The sequence below is a fragment of the Macaca thibetana genome, chromosome 13 (genome assembly GCF_024542745.1).
Source record: "Macaca thibetana thibetana isolate TM-01 chromosome 13, ASM2454274v1, whole genome shotgun sequence".
Taxonomy (NCBI): Eukaryota; Metazoa; Chordata; class Mammalia; order Primates; family Cercopithecidae; genus Macaca; species Macaca thibetana.
Genome location: NC_065590.1, coordinates 19,132,780 through 19,149,963, shown reverse-complemented (window position 1 = coordinate 19,149,963; position 17,184 = coordinate 19,132,780). Strand labels below are relative to the sequence as shown.

At 40.8% G+C, this 17,184-nt stretch overlaps 1 protein-coding gene and 1 pseudogene across 15 annotated transcripts in view; one reads left to right on the top strand and one right to left on the bottom strand.

Moving 5' to 3' along the window:
- Positions 1-16,132, top strand: part of LIMS1 (LIM zinc finger domain containing 1) — a 153,425-nt gene extending 137,293 nt beyond the window's left edge. For 9 of the 15 annotated variants that reach the window (XM_050753076.1, XM_050753075.1, XM_050753077.1 and 6 more), the window contains 7 exons: positions 942-1,062; positions 1,499-1,648; positions 4,021-4,171; positions 4,750-4,842; positions 6,143-6,191; positions 9,317-9,392; positions 9,589-12,465. In XM_050753076.1, the coding sequence (XP_050609033.1) occupies positions 942-1,062; positions 1,499-1,648; positions 4,021-4,171; positions 4,750-4,842; positions 6,143-6,191; positions 9,317-9,392; positions 9,589-9,736 (788 nt within the window). In that variant the 3' untranslated portion in view covers positions 9,737-12,465. The other 6 variants (XM_050753078.1, XM_050753073.1, XM_050753070.1 and 3 more) reach the window with 3 other exon arrangements.
- LOC126933434 (60S ribosomal protein L31-like) lies at positions 7,739-8,140 on the bottom strand (annotated as a pseudogene).
- Positions 16,133-17,184: the final 1,052 nt, after the last annotated feature.

The following is a 17,184-nucleotide window of genomic DNA, read 5'->3' as shown; positions in this document are numbered from 1 at the left end:
ATCGGGTGGCGATTAGGATTGTGCTTTTCCTGTGTTAACACAACCTTTATCTACTTGCTTTTGGTTTTGCCAGGAAAGAGGCAGGGAAGACATCAGTGAGGTGCTTTCGATGCTTAGGGATGCTTCAGCATTGCTTGCATGGCGCGTAAGCGATGGACTTGCTTGCATGTTGTCCACTTCACTGGTTGCTAATCCCTCTGCTAGGTTTCCAGAGATTGAAGGAACTGAGTAGAATGTTCTAAAGGTTTAATGAAAGAATAAATTAAGTATAGGTTATTAGAAACTGTGCTGGAGATTTCAGTTGTCTATGTTGACAATGACAGAAATAACCAAAAGGCATTCAAGACAGCCCAGTTTTCCTTTCCTCATTTGGAAAGGAAAACTAGATTCAGAGATGAAACAACAGCCCAAAAACGTGGCTACTGAATCAAAAACAAAAACTCAAGATGAAATAAAAACTTTTTTTTAATGTGCTTACTCTGGTAGACACATAAATAAAAAGTTCCTCTACTGGCCAGGTGTGGTGGCTCACACCTATAATCCTAGCACTTTGGGAGGCCAAGGCGGGAGGATCACCTGAGGTCGGGAATTTGAGACCAGCCTGACCAACATGGAGAAACCCCATCTCTACTGAAAATACAAAATTAGCCGGGCGTGGTGGTGCATGCCTGTAATCCCAGCTACTTGGAAGGCTGAGGCAGGAGAATCGCTTGAACCCAGGAGGTGGAGGTTGCAGTGAGCCAAGATGGCACCATTACACTCCAGCCTGGACAACAAGGGCGAAACTCTGTCTCAAAAAAAAAAAAAAATGAAAATAGTTCCTTTATTGAGAAAGGCTTAAATGGTTTTTTCCCTCACTGTTTTTCCTTAATTGCTCTCTTGGTAAATAAAGTGCCATGCTTGTTACTTAGTAACATCCTTTGTGTGTTGCTTTCCCACAGGTGAATTCATCATTGGCCGAGTTATCAAAGCCATGAATAACAGCTGGCATCCAGAGTGCTTCCGCTGTGACCTCTGCCAGGAAGTTCTGGCGGATATCGGGTTTGTCAAGAATGCTGGGAGGTAGGTGGATTTTCATCCTTGTCAGATGTGGGTGGATAATGTGACTGTGACAAGATCACGTGTCTTCTCCACGCGGGATGTAAGGCAGTTCTGTAGGACACCGAATTGAGGGCATGGGAACTCAGACACTGCAGTGTGTTGACTGAGTGCTGCTGCTGGGAGAGGACCCTTGCATTGCTGTGCACAGGGCATAACTGCTCCATGCATGGCTGAACTACCAACGGGGGATGTGCCTAGATGGAGTTTCATGAAAATCAGTCAGATATTAGGGTTGGAACACAATTTTCGTGTAGCTTGATTCTGCTCTGTTAAGCACAGGAGTGATTTTTTTAAGAAATGGTGTGTTTAATTTCTTTTCAGAGATAAGGGAAGCATATTTCTTTTTAACCATTAGAAAGAACCTAAAATTTTAAATTTAAGTTTTGGCTCTGTTTAGACACCTGTGTCGCCCCTGTCATAATCGTGAGAAAGCGAGAGGCCTTGGGAAATATATCTGCCAGAAATGCCATGCTATCATCGACGAGCAGCCTCTGATATTCAAGAACGACCCCTACCATCCAGACCATTTCAACTGTGCCAACTGCGGGTACTGGAATTGTTTCTTTTTTATTACACAAGCAGTGGGAATGAAAGACTACATTTATCTATAGTTCTGTTACTCTAGCAAACCAAATTGTTTTTCTCCAATTTTTAGTCTAGAAAATGTTAAACTATAGAAGAGTTAAGAGAATGATATAATGAAACCTGTATACCCTTAATTTTGTTTCACCAGTTAACATTTTGCCAGGCTTGTGTGTATACAGTACATTCTCGTTTCACCCTCCTGTGTATGTGTGTGCGTGTGCATGTATACACATACCTCTAAAATTTCTCATGACTCTCAGTATATATCTCCTGAGAATAAGGGCATTTTCCTATGGAACCACGATACTATTTTTAATTTTTTTTATTTTTCTCTTGAGACAGGGTCTCGCTCTATTGCCCAGGCTGAAGTGCAGTGGGCAGTCATAGCTCACTGCAGCCACATCCTCCTGGGCTCAAGCAATCCTCCCCCCTCAGCCTCCAGAATAGCTGGGACCACAGGCACACGCCACCCTTTTTTAATTTTTTGTAGAGATGGAGTCTTGCTGTGTTGCCCAGACTGGTCTCAAACTCCTGGGCTCAAGCAGTGCACCCATCTCAGCCTCCCAAAGTGCTGGGATTATAGGCATGAGCCACTGCACCTGGTCAGAACCACAATACTCTTATTGTGCCTGAGAAAATTAGCAATAACTGGCCAGGCGTGGTGGCTCACACCTGTAATCCCAGCACTTTGGGAGGCCGAGGCAGGTAGATCACGAGGTCAGGAGATCAAGACCATCCTGGCTAGCACAGTGAAACCCTATCTCTACTAAAAATACAAAAATTAGCCGGGCATGGTGGCAGGCACCTGTAGTCCCAGCTACTCGGGAGGCTGGGGCAGGAGAATGGTGTGAACCCGGGAGGCGGAGCTTGCCGTGAGCCAAGATCGCACCACTGCACTCAGCCTGCATGACAGAGCAAGACTCCGTCTCATTAAAAAAAAGTGAAAAAAAAGTGTAATCCCAGCACTTTGGGAGGCCGAGGCGGGCGGATCAAGGTCAAAAAACAGTGAAAAACAGTTTGGTCGTGTAAGTTCAGCCATCTCATCTTTTATGATTGAATTATCAGTTTGTGCCTTACTTCATTTTCTTACCTATCCTTCCTCTTGGGGGATTCTCCTCTGTCCACTTTTCATTAGCATCTCTCCTAGAGAATTACATAAAAGGGGTGAAATCCGAACAAATCCATTTGACTAATTGGGACCATCTCTGACCAAATGTTTATTGATGCAGGAGACTGAAAATAATATTTAATTTGAGTATTTGGAGAAGGAAATTCTGGGAATTTTATTGTTTATGAAAATAAACCTGTTAACCTATAACTCTTTTCAACAGCTTGTGACAATTTAAATATGTTAGTAAATGGAACTAGTCTCCCAACTTCTCAGTTTGCTTGGAAAGGTCATGTCTTAGTCTATTTTATGCGCCTATAACAGAATACCACAAACTGGGTAATTTGTAACCAGCAGAAATGTATTTGGCTCATGGTTCTGGAGGCTGGAAAGTCCAAGATCAAGGGGCTGGCATCTGGTGAGGACCTTCTGCATCAAAACATAGCAGAGGGCATCACATGGTGGGGGAGAGAAGAGGGGGGAAGGAAGAGAAGGAAGGAGGCTGAACTCGTCCTTTTATAAGGAACCCACCCCCTCAATAACAGCATTAATCCATCCGTGAGGTCAGAGCCTTCATGATGTAATCAACCCTTAGAGGTCTTACTTCCCAACACCTGCACTGGGAATCATGAACTTTGGAGGGCACAGTCACACCATAGCAGGTAGTATTACTGAGTCTACCCTCAGCACTGTGATTATTCCCTGTAACTTTTAAAGGAAGGCAAATGGACTAAAATGTAATGTGATAATATAAGAAGGAAATGATGAATATGCCTGGTGTGTTGGTGTGTATCTGACCTAGTCTTGCATCTTATCCTTTTAAGATACAGATTTTTTGGTAGGAGTCTGAAACCTGTTCGGGCCTATTAATTCAGGTTACTCTGATCACCTCTAAAGGGGGAAAAAGAAGTTTGCAGGAATCGTCATAGTAATGTCTGGTTAATAAAACCCCGTCTCTACTAAAAAAAAAAACTAGCCGGGCGAGGTGGTGGGCGCCTGTAGTCCCAGCTACTCGGGAGGCTGAGGCAGGAGAATGGCGTAAACCCGGGAGGCGGAGCTTGCAGTGAGCTGAGATCCGGCCACTGCACTCCAGCCTGGGCGACAGAGCAAGACTCCGTCTCAAGAAAAAAAAAAAAAAAAAAAATGTCCCAGTGTGCTAGCCCCATCGGTTGGCCGTTTTTCTCTCTTAGTATTAGTATTAAGCTGGCTGTCTTTCTCATGGACAGGAAGGAACTGACTGCCGATGCACGGGAGCTGAAAGGGGAGCTGTACTGCCTGCCATGCCATGATAAAATGGGGGTCCCCATCTGTGGCGCTTGCCGACGGCCCATTGAAGGGCGCGTGGTGAACGCCATGGGCAAGCAGTGGCATGTGGAGGTGAGTTCTGAATGGCAAAGGGCAACCAGTTCTTTCAAATCTCCATGATTAAGGTGTAACCAATACTTTCAAATCTTCATGATTCAGGGGTAACTAGTACTTTCAAATCTCTGTGATTCAGGTGTCCTGGCAAGATTAGGAGAGTCTAAAGATTAAACATGGACATTTTAAAGACAATTGACTTTGCTGACAGTTAAGAATATAGAATGTACACTGCTTTTGTGAATGTCTCAGTAATGATACAGGATGTGCACTTTTGCTCCTAAAGCCTTCTTGAAGCAGGAAGTGCCACGGTCTATATCCAGCAGCAGCTCGTCCTTTATAGGTGCTACTGAGATGCTCACCTCTGTTCTCTTTTTGGGCTATTGTAATAGGCTATGTCTTAAAGTAACCTTTAAAGACAGACACCTGAATTAAAACTGCGAAAGTATTATATTATGAGGCCACTTATGGCCAAATGAAATGACTGTCTCAAACTTTCATTCGTCTTCTCTGAAAATAGGTTAACTTCGGGGTTTCCTTTATTAGATATAAAATATGGCAATTCAAAAATGACCTATAGCAGTTTTTCTTTTCAGCATTTTGTGTGCGCCAAGTGTGAGAAACCCTTTCTTGGACATCGCCATTACGAGAGGAAAGGCCTGGCGTATTGTGAAACCCACTATAACCAGGTATTGACCTTAGTCACTGGGTGCCAGATAGACTTTTATGAACCTAAGCTTATCAGTAGTTTAACTACAAGTAAATCTCTTGGAAGATGTACATTGTTCAGTAGAAATTTGTTTTTAACTTTGTATTTGGGAAATAATTTCAGACTCAGAAGCTAACTATAAAATGGAAAATACAAAGAATACCTGTATGCCTTTCATTCAAGTCCACAGTTCGCTTTATCGTTTCCCGCGCTCGGTCTTCCTGTGTAAAACACGTACTTACGTAAATATTATATACAAGTATGATGGCCGTTTCTAAAGCATTTGCCAGTAAGTTCATCATACTCCTTTACCCCTAAATACTTCAGTGTATATTTCCCAAGAATATGGGACTCTCTAACATAATCGTAGTTATCAATATTGATACCATACTTTAACCCATTTATTCCAATTTTGTCGCTTGAGTCAGTAACATCCTCACAGCACTTTTTCCACTCCCAGACTGGACCCAGCCTGGGGTTGTGATGTTTCTTTAGCCTTCTTAAATCTGGAATATTTCCAGAGCCTTTTCAAATTTTTGATGACATTGACATTTTGGAGGGGTACAGAGGGCCCCTACCCCCTTTTAATAGACTACTTTCCACTTGGGTTCACCTGCTGCTTCTCTGTGCTTAGATGAGGTTATACACAGCAGGTTGCAGCCCCATAACAGTGGCAGGCATCCTCTCAGAACCTTGTCTCTGGAGCACTTTATACCTCTCCTGCCACTGGTGATCTCCCAGGCATGGTGCTGGCCGATAACATCACTATGAATTACAATTTCCTTCCCTCTTTTGTAAGAAAGAAGCAATCTGTGGGCATTCATTTTATGACCATGGAAATGTCCTGTTCCTCATCAACCTGCCCTAGATTTAGCACCCCTTGATGATTCTTGTCTCTGTGCCAGCTGCAAACGACAGTTCTCCAGCCCCACATCCTCCACCCATAGTCTCCACCTCAGGGCTCTGCCTGAGGAACAGCCCACCTCCTCTCCTATCTATAGGTTTATTCATTTATCTGTTTCTTATCCATATGGACTCACAGATTTCTGTATTTTGCATTACTTATTTGGGTGTTCAAACTGTCATCTGGAAAGTTTTTCTTTTTAATTGATGACAGTGAATTACTTTCATTGTAAGAAGTAAAAACTTGTCAAAGAACTTTTACTAATTTTCTCTAGTAGTGATAAATTCTCAATTTAGATAACCAGCTATTTTTAAATGTTCAGTGTTCTAAAATATTTAACACATCTTGAACTTTGACCACCTTTTTGTATTTTCAGCTATTTGGTGATGTTTGCTTCCACTGCAATCGTGTTATAGAAGGTGATGGTAAGTATCTGTGTGAGTTTTAGATTCGTACCACTTTGACACAAAAACACTAGGGTAATGTGGAAATTCAGGTTGGTGATTGCTATTGTTTGGAATGTGATCGTTATCAGTTGCTTTTTCTCTTTCTTTGGCATATTTCCCAAGTAATCTGTAGCAGTAAGATGATAGTATCAAAGAGTTGGATTTGTTACTGATTTATGATACTACTTCCGGTCACTACCACAGTGTTGTATGCCAGCAATCATGGGAACTGTCCCTGGTGGACCCTAAGACTAGTTTCTGTGTCCAGTTTCAGGAAACTCTACAACAACGTTTGTTAGGAACGGTTTCATCTGCTATTGTAGTTAGGAAGAGGCACTTTAACCTCCATATACTAAAACCTGGCAGTTATCAGCAAGCATATCTAGGACTTACCACCCTTTGGTAATGTACTTTGGTAATTAGGCTGGGCTGATTGATTGGAACAGAAAGGAAGCAGCTGTGTTTGCTAACAGTCGCTAACACAATTCTGCCAGAGACTTCCTGGCAAAGTTTTGAACAATCCTGTTTTCAGCATGATTCATGGCTCCCTGCAGACATCACCTAATTCAGGAAATACTTTTGAAACACTGTTCATGTGCAGTTTGTGAAAACAACCCAGGAAAACAATCTTTAGTGCCATTGAAAATAAAACTTACCCCCCTCCTCTGTGAAACAGACGCCAGGTGAAAGAAGCTGCAAAGGAAGCTGTCTTGTTACCAGCTCTGGAAAAAAGACTCCTACAGGGGCAAATAAGTTAATGTCTGGATTTTTGAAAATTATATACCTAGTTCATATTTCCGTGTTGGGCCAACAGCAGTAGGGACAGAAACAGCAAGCTCACCTAAACAACATGAGGCATGGACAGTCGCCACATGTGCCCAGGTCTAGGGGGCACAGTTGCTGGTGTAAGACATGGCACACATTTATAACTTCACAGGATACTTAAGGACAGGGAAAGATTAAAGTCAGCCCTCCGTATCCCAACAGCTGGATGCAAACATCCGTGGATTCAGCCAACTATGAATCAAAAATATTTAGAGAAAAATAACAGTATAACAATACAAATAATACAGTATAATGACTTTACATATCATTTGCATTGTACTAGGCATTGTAATTAATCTAGAGATGATCTAAACTATACGAGACAGGACCAGGAGCAGTGGCTCACGCCTGTAATTCCAACACTTTGGGAGGCTGAGGCGGGCAGATCACCTGAGGTCAGGAGTTCAAGACCAGTCTGGCCAACATGGTGAAACCCCGTCTCTACTAAAAATACAAAATATTAGCCGGGTGTGGTGGTGCATGCCTGTAATCCCAGCTACTCGGGAGGCAGAGGCAGGAGAATCACTTGAGGTTGCCGTGAGCCAAGATCACACCATTGCACTCCAGCCTGGGCAACAAGAGCGAAACTTCGTCTCAGAAAAAAAAAAAAAAAGTATACAAGACAATGTACATAGGCTATATGCATTTTATTTTATTTTATTTTATTTTATTTTTTCAATTTTATAACTTTATTTGATGTATTTGATGATCAGCAATTAGTTCTCATCCACACTGACTGTCTGTAGATTTTTGAAAGTGGTAACAGGTACATAGGTAACCAAAATATAGAGTTTATTTGGTGAATCTTCATCCTCATTACGTTTTCTGGACAGCCGCACACGGATTCGGTATGGGACATTCCTTATTCCTTTGGCCCAGACAGCTTTGTTGAGCCTGGTATCAATGCGCACATCTGGAGTTCCCATCTCCTTCATGGCAAATTTTCGAATCTCTTTGAGTGCCCGAGGGGCACACTTCTGGAAGCCCCCTCCATGGATGCGCTTGTGAATGTTGGTGGTGTATTCTCAGGTCACCAACTCGTTGATGGCAGAACGGCCCTTTTTCTTCTCGCCACCCTTCTTTGCGGGAGCCATTCTGCCGGGTCCAAGCTGGAAAGCTGCTATATGCATTTTATATCAGGGACTTGAGCATCTGAGATTTTGGTATCCTCAAGGCATCCTAGAAACAGCATCCTGCACATACTGAGCAACAACTGTATACATAAAGGTTGAGGGCCGGGTGTGGTGGCTTACACCTGTAATCCCAGCACTTAAGGAGGCCAAGGCAGAAGAATTTCTTGGGGCCAGGCGTTCAAGACCAGCCTGGGCAACATAGCAAGACCCTCCATCTCTACAAAATAAAAATAAAAAATTAGCCAGATATGGTGGCACACACCTGTGGTCCCAGCTACACAGGAGGATGAGATGAGAAGACTGCCTGAGCCCAGGAGTTCGAGCCGTGATCACACCACTGCAGTACAGCCTGGGCAACAGAGCGAGACCCTGTCTGAAAAACAAAAGAAAAGAAGCTCTCAAGAAAGAGGTTCTTGGCTGGGCATGGTGGCTCATGCCTGTAATCTCAGCATTTTGGGAGACTGAGGCAGGGAGATTGCTTGAGCCCAGGAGTTCAAGACCGGCCTGGGAAACATGGCAAAACTGTGTTTCTACAAAAAATACAAAAATTAGCCAGGTATAAGCCGGGCGCAGTGGCTCACGCCTGTAGTCCCAGCACTTTGGGAGGCCAAGACGGGCGGATCACAAAGTCAAGAGATCGAGACCATCCTGGCCAACATGGTGAAATCCTGTCTCTACTAAAAATACAAAAATTAGCTGGTCATGGTGGCGCACGCCTGTAGTCCCAGCTACTCAAGAAAATGAGGCAGGAGAATCACTTGAACCCAGGAGGCAGAGGTTGCAGTGAGCCACGATTGTGTCACTGCACTCCAGCCTGGCAACAGAGCAACAGTCCGTATCAAAAAAAAAATTAGCCAGGTTTAGTGGCGTGCACCTGTAGTCTCAGCTAGTCAGGAGGCTGAGGTGGGAGGATCACTTGAGCCTGGGAGGTTGGGGCTACAGTGAGCCATGATTGTGCCACTGTACTCCAGCCTGGGCAATAGAGCAAGACCCTGTCTCATTTTTTTTTTTTTAAAGGTTATTGAGAACCTCCACCAAGTGCCACAGACACAGTCGTAGTTCTGTTTTAGAGTTGAAATTCTGAGCTGCCCTGCTCCCCATAAGGATGTATTTCCATGTGACCAGATCTCTTTCCTCTTTCTCTAGTGGTCTCTGCTCTTAATAAGGCCTGGTGTGTGAACTGCTTTGCCTGTTCTACCTGCAACACTAAGTTAACACTCAAGTAAGTCTACGGTTTTGTCCAGTGTGAATCCTAAGACTGAAAACTTTGGGGTGACACTTAAAAAAAATCCTAGAATTTAGAAAAAGAATTATTTGATTTCTTATTTCCTCTTTCTGTTCAGGCCTTCTGAAAGTAAAGGTTCTTCCTTTAATTGTTCCCTGTTCTTTTTTCTATTCCTTCTTTGTCCTACTCAAAGGGATAAGTTTGTTGAAATTGACCTAAAGCCAGTCTGCAAACACTGTTATGAGAAAATGCCAGAAGAATTTAAGAGGCGACTTGCCAAACGGGAGAGAGAAGCAAAGGATAAGGACAAGCAGAAAAAGAAAAAGCCAGTCTGTTTGTAAACTTTTCTGTCGCTCTGTCATCATTTTCGCTACTTTCTCCTTTGGTTAGTTCTTTGGAATATGTTTGTGTTCTGTCTTTTGCTTTCTTCCCCCCTCATCACAACTTTTGGGCATGTATTTGTAGTCATCAGAGATTGAAATACAAGTATTTGTCCTGTGTAGAACTGGTCCTTTTGCATAATTGCTAAAATTACAAAGATTAAATGAATACGCTCCATACTTAATACAAGTTTGTGGTCATATATTTCACTTACTCTGTAGAGTCACTCACCTCATTTTTTAAATACCATATGGTGTACATTTCTTTCCTTTTTTTAATGGATTCAAAGGGAAGAATTCTAATCTGTTAATAGAACCTGGAAAAAGTTTTAAAGGATTTTTGTCTGATAACTGTAGCTTTTAAAACCCTGGTTTTTGGTTTCCTTGCCAAAATCATTTAATTGATAAATTATAAGTGTTGTTTGATATTTTTAAAAATGCATATATTCTAAGTTATGTATTAAATTATTTCAGCATGGCCAGGCATGGTGGCTCATGCCTATAATCCCAGCACTTTGGGAAGCCAGAGCGGAAGGATTGCTTGAGCCCAGAATTTTGAGACCAGCCTGGACAACATGCCTAGACCCCATCCGTAAAAAAAAAAAAAAAAAAAAAAAAATTAGCCAGGTGTGGTGGCCCATACCTATAGTCCCAGCTACTCAGGAGGCTGAGGTTGCAGTGAGCCATGACTGTGCCACCACACTCCAGCTTGGGCTGTGACAGAGTGAGACTCTTGTCTCAAAAAAAAAAAAAAAAAAAAAAAAAAAAAAAAACTCTTACAACATGTTTCATATCTAAGCAAAGTCTATCTGATTTACATAAGACCTCTTCTATGATGTTTGAATATGCATTGATACAATACCCATATGCTATTGTTTATGAATTCATGTCCTCAGTGTCTTCAAACTCTTTTTTTATTCGTGATTTTTATGAGAAGTATTTCAATCTTTGAAATTCTCTTGAATTACTAGCATGATTGTTCCAGTTTTCCCTCAGAGTTACCATTGTGTTTGGAGCTCTAAAAATATTTTGTTTCAGTTTACATGTTTCCTTCTATAAAGAGGAATTAAATGTAAATGTAAGATTAAAACAATGAGGCAGGGCATGGTGGCTCACGCCTGTGATGCCAGCACTTTGAGAGGCCGAGGCAGCAGATCACTTGAGACCAGCCTGGGCAACATGTTGAAACCCCATCTCTACTAAAAATACAAAAAAAATTAGCCAGGCATGGTGGCGGGCGCCTGTAATCCCAGCTACTTGTGAGGCTGAGACAGGAGGATCGCTTGAACCTGAGAGGCAGAGGTTGCAGTGAGCCAGGATCGTGCCACTGCATTCTACCCTGGGCAACAGAGTGAAACTCCGTCTCAAAAAAAAAAAGATTCAAACAGTGGAAAGCTTGCTAAGGTAGTCTCTCTGAAAACAGGAATAATTTTTTTGTGTTTGTCACAAAAACGGCAGTTTTAATAGCTTTTGCTCTAAGAAGACCTTGGGAGAAAAGCCGTAAAATAATTCCCAGTGTGGTGTTTTAAAAGAGAAGATTTTTCATTTTAAATATGTGTTTAGGAATTTCCTTTGTTACTAGTATTGTCCTTTAAAATGATCTTGAAGCAAAGTCTAGTTTAATGTTTAAATGCAGTAAAAAATATCAGTAGATTTTATCATTTTTGTCATAGATAGCAATATACCACTAGATTTATTTCACCAATGCTACCTCAATATGATTTCACGGACAATGAACAAGTTATCAAGTTGTATATTTATTCAATTCAAAATTAAACACTCTGGATTTCAACAGTAATATGCTCCTGTAATTACCTGTTGGAAATGCATTACAGATGGTCAGGAGGCTATCTGAAAAGTTGTCTTCTCCAGGACTGTTTTAAAAATAAATTGATGTGTATTGCCCTAGCTTTTCAAAAGAATAGTTGAGTTCTTCAAATAGCTACCATTTACAATACAACCACAGGTGATTTCATTACGTTTATGTTAAGAGTGATTGAAAACTTTCTTCCAACCTTTCTGTCAGATAACCAAAATAACCCCTTATAATTTAAAATTAATGAAACCTCATGGCTACCTAATTTAAAGTACTAAGTAAGATCATATTGCCTCCAATAAAGAAATCATTCACATTATAAAAATATGATTCTTTCCTTTAGATAAATTTATCTTTAAGGTATTCCCAAGATATTTTAAAATGTGATTACCATCCTGGGCAATACAGCAGGACCCTGTCTCTCCAAAAAAAAATTTTTTTTAAGTTAGCCAGGCATAGTAGTATGCACTTGTGTCCCAGCCATTCAGGAGGTTGAGGTGGGAGGATGACTTGAGTCCAGGAGTTAGAGGCTGCAGTGAGCTGTGATCACCACTGCACTCCAGCCTGGGTGACAGTTGAGGCTCTGTTTCCAAAAAAAAAAGTGATTGACTGTACTTAAGTAAATTATATATGTAATCTACAGTCTGTGTTACACAGGTGGATGTATAGAACCAATTTATAAGGACTTTTTTTTTCAAATGATACTGAATTTATATATATATATCACAATAAGAATTGAGGTTAGAATTATGGTTTTTTTACTAACATGAATATAGATATCATCACCTAGTTGCCTTCATTTAGTTCAGTACAATTACTTCACATTATTTATATATCTTTGTTGAATATGTTTCCACTAATTTCTTTTTTTTTTTTAATAATTATTATCTTTAGGAATAAGTTTGTGGAGTTTGACATGAAGCCAGTCTGTAAGAAGTGCTATGAGAAATTTCCACTGGAGCTGAAGAAAAGACTTAAGAAACTAGCCGAGACCTTAGGAAGGAAATAAGTTGCTTTATTTTTTCTTTTCTATGCAAGATAAGAGATTACCAACATACTTGTCTTGATCTACCCATATTTAAAGCTATATCTCAAAGCAGTTGAGCGAGAAAAGGACCTATATGAATGGTTTTATGCCGTTTTTTAATTAAAAAAGAAAAATTCATATAATCGTGTTTAAAACACAGATGAAGTCAGTATTCACCTTTGTTAACCCTTATCCATTTGTTGACATGTAGATTGTTTACAAAAAAAAACACATGGTTAAATGTTAAATTTTAATTAGGGCCCCCCAAAATTAAATATAACTTTTTAAAATGAAAGGAGTCACCTTCTACATGACTCAGGTGAAAACACAGTATAAACATGAATTTACTTTGTATTCAAAAGAAAATTCCAACTGCTGTTGGGGAAGGACACAGAAAAAATAACCACCCAAGAAAAACAAAAACAAGAAAAATGAATCTTATACGATCTTAGTATATTTATCAAACGAGTAGCTATAAAGTGAATATACCCATTACTAAGACAAAAAACAAGTGTAATTCAGAACTACTTGATTTTTTTTTAGTTAAATGCAATAATTATTATACTTAGTTTTATAACCTGCTCTCCTTGTGAATTCTTCCTTCGAATGATTATGTAACACAGTAGGAATAGCTAGCTAGTAGGATGTCTTTTAAATTTTTGTGCAAAAAATTTATACCAGGCATTTGAAAATATACTTTACAATATTGGAAAATGAAGTATTTTTAATGTATTACAGCAATTATGTTTCTAAGCTTAATGTTAAGCATGTAATCTTAGAATAGGACATGAAATTAAATTGTATGTAGCTTGGAATGTCTTGCTTCAGAAAAGTGAATGTGTATGTCCATCATATTGCCTTTATAACCATGCTGATATCTATGCTTTATACATATTCAAACTTGCCTTGCCTTAAAAAAATACATACTGCATACTTAAATCAGGAATTGTAGCCATCTCACAGAATACCAACTAAAACTAAGTGCATTGAGATCTGAGATTGGTAAACCCAGATTCATTTACCACAGCTATAATGAAGTTTTTAAAAACTCTCTTCTCCTTTTTTGGGGGAAATCCATTGTTAATTTCTGTCATCTTAGAAGAAAATGATGTTGATAGGTGTTTCAGATTTTCCGTTTCAAATCTTATAATTAATTGGATTTATTTACTACAAGTAGGAGGTATAAATGACACTCTTAAATTGGAAGGAGGAGTGTTTTAGTGTCTGTTTTAGGTCAAAATTAGTGCTTCTACTTTTATCAAAAGTTTTATCCTGAGGTTTCAGGACCACTCTTCCTTAATAAACTTGTTAATGTAAAGCGAGCTTTATGAACATTTAAAAAATGTTGCTGCTGCTTTGTTACTTAAAGAGAAAGTTGCCAAGAGAGACTTCTTAGGGAAAATACTGTGTTTTCCAAAAATTGCTGAAATATTGTTTTGCCATTTTTAAAGAGTCTCAGGTTATTACCACTCTGCCATTAAATATTTGTATGCCTGCATTTTTAAAAATTCTGTGCATGTATGTTATGGAGTACATTCTATTTTTGTTTTCAGATACCCTACAACCAATTATTTTTTTAGTAATCTTTTAAAATTAAAATTATCATAAATGATTGAAAATAATCATCACATAGTTGAAGATTGTATGTATTCAGTAGTTTAAAACAATCTTTGCATTTGACAGTAAGAATCAAAGTCCCTTCAGTGTGCCTTTGTCAGCTAATATGTGACCAGCAATGACAACCTTGGGAATATTTATTAAGTATTATACTATGAATATAGGCAACATAGGACAGGGTTTGCAGTACAGAGTCTTGATGCTAAATTCTCATATACCTCTACACGAGAAATATGGAGCAGGAAAACAAGCATTTACATACATTCTTCATCACTTTGAAGATGCATGGCCTGAACTCAACTGCTTGTGTTTGTTTACGTATCAGGCATAGCCAAGCATCTCCTGTAGCTAGAGGTTCCACTGCTGTCTTTACTCAGTCCTCTTTTAAAATACAAATTAGTGGCCAGATGCAGTGGCTCACACCTGTAATCCCAGCACTTTGGGAGGCCGAGGTGGCTGGATCACGAGGTCAGGAGATCGAGACCATCCTGGCTAACACAGTAAAACCCTGTCTCTACTAAAAATACAAAAAAATTAGCCAGGAGTGGTGGCGGGCGCCTATAGTCCCAGCTACTCGGGAGGCTGAGGCAGGAGAATCGCTTGAACCAGGGAGGCAGAGGTTGCAGTGAGCCGAGATCGCGCCACTGCACTGCAGCCTGGGCAACAGAGTGAGACTCCATCTCAAAAATAAAAATAAAAATAGACCGGACATGGTGGCCTATGCCTGTAATCCCAGCACTTTGGGAGGCCGAGGTGGGTAGATCACGAAGTCAGGAGATCGAGACCATCCTGGCTAACACGGTGAAACCCCGTCTCTACTACAAAAAAATTAGCTGGGCGAGGTGGCGGGCGCCTGTAGTCCCAGCTACTCGGGAGGCTGAGGCAGGAGAATGGCATGAGCCCAGGAGGCAGAGCTTGCAGTGAGCCCAGATCATGCCACTGCACTCCAACCTGGGTGACAGAGCAAGACTCCGTCTCAAATAAAACAAAACAAAAAAAAATTATGAATTAGTGTTTTCTAGAATTTCAACTTGCTAAGCCTCTAATATTTAAGGGTAGTTTATCTAGATACAGTACTTTCTTCCCTGATAAGTAGTATCATTGGAGCCCTTAAATATAGGAGAAGAGGAAGAAGTTTAAAAAGTGTAAGTGGGCTGGGCGCGGTGGCTCAAGCCTGTAGTCCTAGCACTTTGGGAGGCCGAGGCAGGTGGATCACGAGGTCAGGAGATCGAGACCATCCTGGCTAACATGGTGAAACCCCGTCTCTACTAAAAATACAAAAAATCAGTTGGGCGTGGCGGCCGGCGCCTGTAGTCCCAGCTACTCAGGAGGCTGAGGCAGGAGAATGGCCTGAACCCAGGAGGCAGAGCTTGCAGTGAGCCGAGATCGCGCCACTGTACTCCAGCCTGGGCGACAGAGCGAGACTCCCTCTCAAAAAAAAGAATTGTAAGTGGATTAAAAGAGAAACTTGGTCTAGTTCTTAATATTTTTAATACGGCTTTCCCTGGCTGCTGGAAAACTTAGGCCAGTAAGCATCTCTTTGTTTCAAGTCCTATAAGACAATTTGAAATAATTCATTGTTCATGCCAAAATTCTAAGTACTGTTTTTCTTAGCAAGTGTAATATAATCAGGAAAAATGGGTACAAGTAAATCATTCTTTGGATCATACTCATAGCCTTATTAACACTGCACCTGAATAATAGGTCATTTTGCCTCACTCATTTGCCAAAGTAGCCATTTCTAAGTTAAGGAAATTTTTAGGTAGGCTGATAGCCTTGTATTTCATTTTAGATTGTAAGCTCAATGGCAGGGATACTATATCGATCATTATGTTTTCATATAGCAACCATCACAGTATACTCTTGGTGCTTAATAAATGTTTATAATTAACAATAACCTGTTGTATATTGTTTAATTTGAATGGTATATATATGAAATACCTATGAAAATTGAAGTATTCATGAATGTATAATAGAAACAAGTAAATGAATAAAATGACCTGGTTACTATAGATAAGCCAAATTTTAAACCATCTAGAACAATGGTGTAGTCTTCCTTCTATTCAATATAAATGCTGGGTTTTTATTATTATTATTATTATTATTATTATTATTAAGAAAGGAGATACAGGCCAGGCATGGTGGCTCACACCTGTAATCCCAACACTTTGGGAGGCTGAGGCCAGTGGATCACTTGAGGTCAGGAGTTTGAGACCAGCCTGGCCAACACGGTGAAACCTCATCTCTACTAAAAATACAAAAATTAGTAGGGCGTGGTGGTGTGCACCTGTAGTCCCAGCTACTTGGGAGGCTGAGGCAGGAGAATCCCTTGAACCCAGGAGACAGAGTTTGCAGTGAGCTGAGATTGCGCCATTGCACTCCAGCTTGGCTGACAGAGTAAGACCCTGTCTCAAAAAAAAAAAAAATGGAGAGATACAGCTTAATAAAAACATTCAGCCAGCCCTGAGTCACTGTGTGCAGTGTGTTGGGAAGATACCCACTACCAGGGCATTCCTCTTCCAGTGCTTGGCCTGCCCAGCTCTGCATCCACCTTAAATGTAGAGAATCCTGGGGCCTCTGAGTCTTCCATTCCATTTCCTTCCCTGGCGAGGTGAGACAGGTCATTACATCTCCCTGTAGGAGGTATTGGATGGGGTGAGCACAGAGCATGCTAGACCACAGTGGCAGCAGCCCAGGGAGGGGAGGAGACGGGAGGCTTCCTAAAGGAGCTGGATCTTGAGAGATGAACAGAAGTTGGCCAGGCAGGGAAGGAGGATAGGGAGTGGGCATCCCAGGCCCTCTTCCACTCCCGTTTTCTCTATTTCTCTTGGTGGCGTTACCATCAGTGCAGGCTGCCAAGCTAATAACAGTTTGACTTCAATGCCTCCTCCCTACAACCTACATTTGCCCCCACATCTAACTCCAAAATTCATCACCTCCGCTGTGGAA